Genomic DNA, 9,161 nt, shown 5'->3' with positions numbered 1-9,161 from the left:
TTTATTTTCTTAAAAGCGTAATTTTTTCTGTTACTATTATTATTTTTTGAGATTTTAGGTTTGTTAATTGATTTTTAAGAAAAACCTTATTATTGTTAGAGGCTTTTTTCCCCTTAATCTACATGAATCTTAAGCCCCATTTAAGATTACTATTAATTTTTGGCTTTCTTATATCAGGAAAAGGGGATTTTCACTCACTAACTTTTAAAAATGGAGAAAAAGAAACCTCAATTTTTATAAATAAAAATATTTTAAAATAGATGCACTTTTTCATAAATTAGATAATTATTTCATAAAATATCTTTTTACTTGATAATATTAAAAAAAATTAATTTATCGCATTTTAATGTGATAAAAGTACCTTACAAATGAATATCTTATAAATTTTTTATTATATAATATGATATGCAGACGATTTTGAAAAAATTTCAAGATCCTCAAGTGATAAATAAAATCTTTCTAATTCTCTAATTAATAATGATTTTATATTCTGTATTATATAAATCCGCAAATCTTCTTATATTTTTTTAATAAAATTGAATAAAAATTTTGTTTGTTGACATCAACAATAAAATAAGAAAATTTAAAATTTAAAATACAATTAAAATTAAAATACTTAAAAATTAAATACAATTAAAACCAAAAAACATTATTAAAAAAAATTAAAATGAAATAGTAACTTCTATTGTATTTCTTACTTTTTCTCGAATCTATATTTTCTACTAGTGTGATTTAGCAAAGTGAAAGTTAATATTTTATTTTTATATTTTTAGTTTTAATTGTATTTTTAATTTTTAAATTTTATTTTATTTTATTAATCTCAAATCAATTCTTACAATTTAAAAAAAAAAAAACTATTAATTGACATTATTAATCTGATAAATAAAATGTCATTTTAGGAAATAATTACCGACTTGTGAAAAAGTGCATATATTTTAAAATATTTTTAAATATATAAAAATAAAATTGAGGTACTTTTTTCTATAATATTTTTTCAAATTAGTAAGTCAAAACTTACTTTCCCTTTTTTATCTTTTCATATGTCAATCAAATTATATATCTTTATGGATTTAATCCACATTCAATCAAAGAAAGGTGCCATTTCTTCTAAAAGTTTAACTTGAACTAAACATTAATCTTCCATGTCACGTATTGGTGAACCAAATAATATTCTCGTCTATATATCCACCAACCAAGCCTGCCTTGTTACTTTTGCTTGTTACTATGAAAAAAGCAATTGGTTTAATCATATCATAATAAGATTTCATTCATTCATATATATTTTATTAGGTATTATGTGATAGATTAATGAGAACATGCAACCTTAAATAATTGAAACAAATGACTATGCTAAGTGCATTTTCAAAGCCATATTTTTATAGTTGTTAACATCTTTATTTTTCGATTGTAGGTTAGTAAGCAAATTAGATTTATTATTTGATAAAACTACATAAATCTAATGTAATTTCATGTTTTATTTGTTTTAAATCTATATTATTATATTTAATTATAATTTATATAGAAAAACAAATATTTTTAATGAAGCTCCTAGAAATAAAATGTTAAATATACCATTGGGGTACCGCATTCCTCTTTGGCCCTTGGGTGAAGCTCGCATTGTTATCAAACCCCACTTTGAGTAACAATAGACCGTTGTAAAAACGCTTATAAAATACTAACCTTACTAATAATTGAAAAAATTATTTTCCTTTTTAAGATAAGTTCATAAGAATTTCTACTTTTTACATAGAAGTTATTAACTTTTTCTATTTTTGAAGAAAAATATTTCCAAACCTCACCTTAGTTACAAGTTGACTTTTATGTCAAAATAAATGAAATTATTTAAATCTTCGACATCTCTATTTTGGTCATAATTACAAATATCCACAATAAAATATAAATTTTAAAACTTATTGCACTTTTGAAACCATATTTTAGTACATGCTCAAGACCCTTTTGCCACAACTTGTTTTTCTTTCGACTTGATTTATTGTTTAAGTTGTAGTGTCTTAAACAACAAAAGTCATGCTTTTGTGTTATGTTGTATATGTAATAGAAAAGTGATTTTAGGAAATCACTTAACACTAAAATCTTGTTTTTGATGGTGCTTCAAATATTGGATTGATGAGCAAATAAAAACGAAGCCAGAGATTTGAATTTGCCAAACATGGATTAATACATCCTTAATTTTTGTTGAGTTGCAGGAGAAAGTGAAGGAAGCGTTTGAGGCGTTTGACACTGCAGTTACCATTGGAACCTATGCTACCTATGCTGCCAATGTTTGCAGCATTATGTAGGCATTTTATGGTTGAAACTGTTATGTTTTGTTATGCTAGACGTTAGGTTGCTTTAGTGGGCTGTTGGTGGGTTGTTGCCAATTTGTCAATAAATCCCTATTGTTAAGGGTTAGTTGTTCATTTGAATTAGTCTTACCACGTTATTAGGAGCTCTGAAACGTGGGTTGCTATTTTTCTTGTTTTTCAAGTGTTGCTCTGTAAGGCTATAAGATAGCCAGGTTTACTTTTCAATGAATAACAGAGATTTCTCCCAAAATTTCCTTATTTGTTTCATAAGTTTTTCTGATTCCTAACATTTGGTATCAGAGTGCCGTCACGGGGCCTGGTTAAAATTAGAAGCAGCAATCTTCTACGTGTGTAGTGATTGAAGTACGATGACAGAAAATTCTTTTGTGCAACCAGTTGTTCCAAAATTTGATGGGCATTATGATCATTGGGCAATGCTCATGGAAAACTTCTTGCGTTCTAAGGAGTACTGGGGCTTAGTGGAGAATGGGATTCCTGCAGCAGCAGAAGGTCTCACAGATGCTCAGAGGAAGAACATTGAAGATTAGAAGTTGAAAGATTTGAAAGCAAAAAACTATCTATTTCAAGCAATAGATCGTTCGATCTTGTAGACAATCCTCAACAAGGATACAGCAAAGAACATATGGGATTCTTTGAAACAGAAGTATCAAGGTACAACACGAGTAAAGCGTGCTCACTTACAAGCTCTCCGGAAGGAGTTTGAAATTCTTCACATGAAGGCAGGGGAATCTGTGAATGAGTATTTTGCACGGACTCTTACCATAGCTAACAAGATGAAAGCAAATGGTGATGACAAAGGAGATGTTGCTGTAGTTGAAAAGATTTTGAGATCCATGACTCCAAAGTTTGGTTATGTTGTGTGTTCCATTAAGAAGTCTAAGGATATAGACACCTTAACCATTGATGAGTTGCAAAGCAGCCTGTTTGTGCACAAACAACGCATGAGTTCTCATGAGGAAGAAAAAGACGCTTTGAAAATTACACATGGAGAACAATCTGAAGGAAGGGGTCGAGGCCGTGGAAGTTTTAGAGGAAGAGGAAGGGGATGAGGCAGACAAAGCTTTGACAAAGCCACAGTGGAGTGCTATTATTGTCATAAGCTTGGGCATTTTCAATAGGAATGTCCAAGCAAGGAAAAGGAAGCCAACTATGCTCAGACTCAAGAAGAGATGTTACTGATGTCTTATGTTGATATGAATAAGGCAAATGGAGAAGATATGTGGTTCCTTGACTCAGGATGCAGCAATCATATGTGTGGAAAGAAGGAATACTTCTCGGATTTTGATGGAAGTTTCAGAGATTCTGTAAAGATGGGCAACAACTCAAGTATGGTTGTGATGGGAAAGGGCAATATACGGCTACAAGTTAATGGAAAAGTACAGATTATCACAGGAGTGTTTTATGTGCCGGAGCTAAAGAACAATTTACTAAGTATTGGGCAATTGCAAGAAAAAGGGCTGAACATTCTGTTTCAAGGTAAAAAGTGTAAAGTGTTTCATCCTAAGAAAGGCTTAATAATGGAGACGAAGATGGCTTTGAATCAAATGTTCATACTGCATGCTATATCTCAGCCTATAGCATCTGCTTGTTTCAACACAATCACGGAAGATATGGTGCAACTTTGGCATTGTAGATATGGACACTTGAGCTTTAAGGGCTTAAAGACTCTTCAGCAGAAGAAGATGGTGAATGGTTTACCACAACTTAAGTCTCCCTCAAGGCTGTGTAAGACTTGTTTGATAGGGAAGCAACAAAGGTTCTCATTTCCAAGGAAAAGCACTTGGAGAGCTTCACAAATTCTTCAATTACTGCATGCTGATATTTGTGGACCAATCAAGCCCATCTCAAATGGCAAGAAGAGGTATTTGATTACTTTCATTGATGACTTTAGTAGAAAAACATGGGTTTATTTTTTAATGGAGAAATCAAAAGCCTTTTTGTTTTTATGAGTTTTAAGATACATGTTGAGAAGGAGACAAACTTGTTTGTTAGAATGTTACGTACTGATCAAGGAGGAGAGTTTACATCACAAGAGTTCATCAATTTTTGTGATGTAAATGGCATACGAAGACAATTGACAGCTGCCTACAACCCACAACAGAATGGTGTTGCAGAACGGAAGAATAGAACTATTATGAATATGGTTCGCAGTATGATTTTCGAAAAGAAAATTCCAAAAACTTTCTGACCTGAAAAAGTAAATTGGACAGTGCATGTCTTGAATCGAAGTCCAATAGTGGCAGTAAAAAACAAGACTCCAGAAGAAGCTTGGAGTGGAGTTAAGCCTTCAATTGAGCATTTTAGAGTTTTTGGATGTATCTCCCATGTTCATGTGCCTGACAGTAAAAGAACAAAGCTAGATGATAAGAGCTTGAGTTGTGTTTTGTTGGGAGTTAGTGAAGAGTCCAAGGCTTACAGGCTTTATGATCCAGTTTCACAAATAATCATAACAAATAGGGATGTTGTATTTGAAGAAGACAAGAATTGGGATTGGGGTAAGAAATATGAAGAATCCATTGTGAGTGAATTGGAATGGGGTGATCTTGAAGAAGAAGCAACTATGTTTGATGACAATGAAGAGGGAAATGAAATTGATCCTAATGAAGAGGGGAGTGAATCTGAATCTGATCCTGAAGCTAATGTAAAAGCAGTTGAAGGTAATTTTTCCTCTGATTCCTTGACCGAAGAAAGCTCTCCTAGCTCAAATGAAGGGAGGAATAGGAGACCACCAATCTGAATAAGAGACTATGAAACAGGGGAAGGCATTTCTGAAGAAGATAATGAAGCTCATTTGGCTCATTTGGCCATGTTTGCAACTATTGATCCTATTCACTTTGAAGATGCTGTGAAGAGTGAGAAATGGAGGAAAGCTATGGATTTAGAAATGGAAGCAATAAAAAACAATGGTATGTGGGAATTGACGGAGTTACCTAAGGAAGCAAAGAAGGTTGGAGTGAAATGGATTTATAAGACCAAGTTTAATGAAAATGGAGAAGTGGACAAATACAAGGCTAGGCTTGTAGCAAAGGGGTATACTCAGCAGCATGGGGTAGACTATACTAAAGTACTTGCACCTGTGGCACGCATGGAGACAATTCAATTGGTGGCAGCACTTGCAGCTCAAAAAGAATGGACTATCTACCAGTTAGATGTGAAGTCTGCATTTTTACATGGTGAGTTGAATGAAGTGGTTTTTGTGGAGCAGCCTTGTGGTTATGTGCAAAAGGGAAATGAACAGAAGGTTTACAGGTTAAAGAAGGCACTTTATGGGCTTAAACAAGCACCACGTGCTTGGTACAGCCGTATAGAGGCCTATTTCATGAAAGAAGGCCTTGAGAAGTGTGACTATGAGCATACTCTATTCATCAAGACAAGCAAAGAAGGCAAAGTATTAATTGTAAGTCTTTATGTTGATGATCTCATTTTTACTAGAAATGATGAATTGATGTTTACAGAGTTTAAAAATTCCATGAAGCATGAGTTTGACATGACAGATCTTGGTAAGATGAGGTATTTCCTTGGTCTTGAAGTCTTGCAAAGATCTGATGATGTTTTTATCAGTCAAAAGAAGTATGCTTTGGAGGTGTTGAAACATTTTGGAATGGATAAAAGTAATTTTGTTCATAATCCCATTGTTCCTGGCTTTAAGCTCATGAAGGATGAAGGTGGAGTTAAGGTGGACAAGACTTACTATAAATAGATTGTGGGTAGTCTCATGTATCTAACAACTGCTCGACCTAACATGATGTTTGTGGTGAGTCTTATTAGTAGATATATGGAGAATCCTTCTGAGCTTCATTTACAGGCAGCAAAAAGGGTGCTAAGATATTTGAAAGGAACAACTGAGTTTGGAATTTTCTATAAGAAGGGAGGAGATGATGAACTTGCTGCATACACTGATAGTGATTATGCTGGAAATTTGGAGGACGGAAAGAGTACTTCAAGCTATGTGTTTTTATTGAGTTCAGGAGTAGTATCATGGTCATCAAGAAAACAACCAGTAGTGAGTCTATCTACCACAGAGGCAGAGTTTATTGTTGCTGCTTCGTGTGCATGCCAAGCAATATGGTTGAAAAGGGTGTTAGGAAAGCTGAGTCAAAATCAAGGCAAGTCAACCACTATTCGTTGTGATAATAGTTCTGCAATCAAACTCTCAAAGAACCCAATAATGCATGGTCGTAGTAAGCACATAGACATCTTATCTAGAATAATCTCTAAAGGCTACCAAATGCATCAAGAGCATATATAGCCTTGGATTATACAATCTCTCTTTGCAAAAGAAACAAAGAAAATTGGAAAAAGTATACTAAAAAAATGTCGTTACTGTTCACGTGCAGTAACACCAGTTCCCAAGCTCAAAATTTGATCTCCACCATTCAAATTGTAGCTACTCAAGTTTCAAACCTCTCATCCAAATTTCAACTCGATCAGAGCACATATGAAGCGGGATCGACTTGTTGATGAAATCTAGGTAGATGTACTTTTTTCCTCTCTTTCTTCTCTTCTCTCTATTTTCTTTTTCTTTTTCTGATTTGCTTCTTTTTTGTTTTTTTTAATGGAATTGACTTGGGCCCCAAGCATATGGGGCCCACTCCCTCACATACGAGGGAACCCAACAAATCTTCCCCTCCCAACTATGTGAGGGGCTCTACCAAGCTCACTTGTTTTCTGCAGAATTGTAGTTTCTCTGTAGGTATTGGTTTTGTCATCATATATGATCCATTCTCATTAGTATGGATTTTCTCAAGGCAAAACAGTTTCATCTCTAATGCATCACAAATCCAATGATATCTCACATCAATATGCTTGGATTTAGAGTGAAAAGTTGGATTCTTACTGAGATGAATAACACTCTGACTATCACAGTAGAGTAGATACCTTTCTTTCTAAACCCAATTCTTGTAGGAACTTCTTCATCCACAATAACTCCTTGCTAGCTTTAGTGATAGCAATATACTCAGCCTCTATGGTCGACAAAGCAACACATTTTTGTAACCTTGATTATCATGACACTGCTTCCCCTAAAAAAGTGATCAAATAGCTAGAAGTAGACTTTTTGGAATCAACAGCCCCATCCATATCTGCATCTGTGCATCCTACAAGCACAGGTTTGTTAGTCCCAAAACATAAACATGTCTTAGAAGTATCCATCAGATACCTGAGAATCCATTCCACTACAGCCCATTGTTCTTTGCCAGGATTAGAAAGGAACCTGTTGACAACTCCAACAACATGAGCAATATCAAGCCTCGTGCACACCATGGCATACAGCAAGCTACCCACAACTGATGCATAGGGCACCTTTTGCATTTCTTCTTTTTCTTTCTCACTTGAAGGACTTTGTTTGGAACTTAACTTTAGATGACTTCCAAGTGGAGAACTCACTGGTTTTGCCTTGCCCATGTTGAACTTGTCTAAAACCTTCTCCTTATAACTTTCTTGAGATAGCCACAATTTTCTATTCGTCCTATCTCGAGAAATCTTTACACCAAGAATCTAACTTACAGGCCCCAAGTCCTTCATTTCAAAGTAAGCCAATCATGAGTCAATCACCCAAGTCAATAAGATCAGGGACTGGTGGTGAAGGGGTGTCAGCATACATGGCTTGAGCTGAGGTATGAATAAAAAAACATATCGAACTGAGGATGTTCAAATGTCCCAGAATCAACAATGTCTTGTATGGCATGTCGTAGAGCAGTGCAACAATCAGTGTGATGCCTTGCCGACTGATGGTATGTACAATATAAATCAAGTCGAAATTGTGAAGCCACAAGATCTGGAAGATCCCTAGGAGCCAAAGGGGCAAAAAATCTCATGGCCTAGAACGTCTCAAAAACTATGCTCAGGGGTATGTCTAAGTTTGAAAAGGGTCTCTGACATCATCGATGAGGGTGAAGCCGCTCTTAAGGAACTATAATGACAGGAAGGTCTCGAAGCTGGGATGGAGATCGTGTCAATGTAGCTAATGTAATGGATAAGGAATGCTGTTGGAGCATTAAATATGGGCGAGGTCGTGAATGTGAGGCACCCAAAGTAATAGATGTCGGTGAAGCCAAATGTGGCAATGAAAGCATTACTACTCTTAGAGCTTCTCTCGATGACGATGGATACTTTGAAAATATAAGTTCAATCCTCTCAATCCTCCGTGTCAAATCCGTCATCATCTTATAAAGAGTAGTAAGAGTAATTAGTGCGATCTCGTCCGACATGGTGAACCTCAGCTGAAAAAGTCTAATCTCAATGTACTCTGTATCATAACCATCATGCCATTAATCTTTGCTCGAGAACCAGGCATGGTACTCAAACTATCCAAGACTCTAAAACAAACACATACAAAAGACAAAACAAAGCAACACATAATGCTACTCAAGATAACAACATATAAAATGCATGATATGAAACAATAATAATAATAATAATAATAATAATAATAATAATAATAATAAAGACAAAAACAAATACTCAAGAAAACAACAATATCACTAAGTGAAACGAGAGTACATCATGTAAAATAACAAGACAATAAGGCCACTTTCAAAACACGGGGTACAAACTCGAATCACTAATTGTAAAACAAAACTCAAATATAAATAAAAGATAACAAAAACTCTAACGACCAACATAAAATGTAGTCCCTAAATACATCAACCAGGTCTGCAAGATTAAAGTGTCTTGTGAATATCAGTGCCCTGGGTGTCCAAAACATGATGGTATAAGCCTAAAAGATGAGGAACTGCATGTGTGGAATAGGTTAGAAAGGAATAAGCAATCATATCTAGACCAAGATCGATATCTATGGTTGATACAAGAAAGCTAACCACACCACTGTCAATAAGA

General features: G+C 34.6%; 1 protein-coding gene across 1 annotated transcript; it reads left to right on the top strand.

Moving 5' to 3' along the window:
- The first annotated feature begins 6,099 nt into the window (after window positions 1-6,099).
- Window positions 6,100-6,573, top strand: LOC132255298 (secreted RxLR effector protein 161-like). Its single transcript, XM_059743370.1, has one exon. It carries the CDS (start codon window positions 6,100-6,102, stop codon window positions 6,571-6,573), a length of 474 nt encoding a protein of 157 aa, XP_059599353.1.
- The last annotated feature ends 2,588 nt before the right edge of the window (window positions 6,574-9,161 follow it).

Source organism: Vitis vinifera, chromosome 16, assembly GCF_030704535.1.
Source record: "Vitis vinifera cultivar Pinot Noir 40024 chromosome 16, ASM3070453v1".
NCBI classification, from domain to species: domain Eukaryota; kingdom Viridiplantae; phylum Streptophyta; class Magnoliopsida; order Vitales; family Vitaceae; genus Vitis; species Vitis vinifera.
This window is presented reverse-complemented; position numbering and strand designations above follow the sequence as displayed.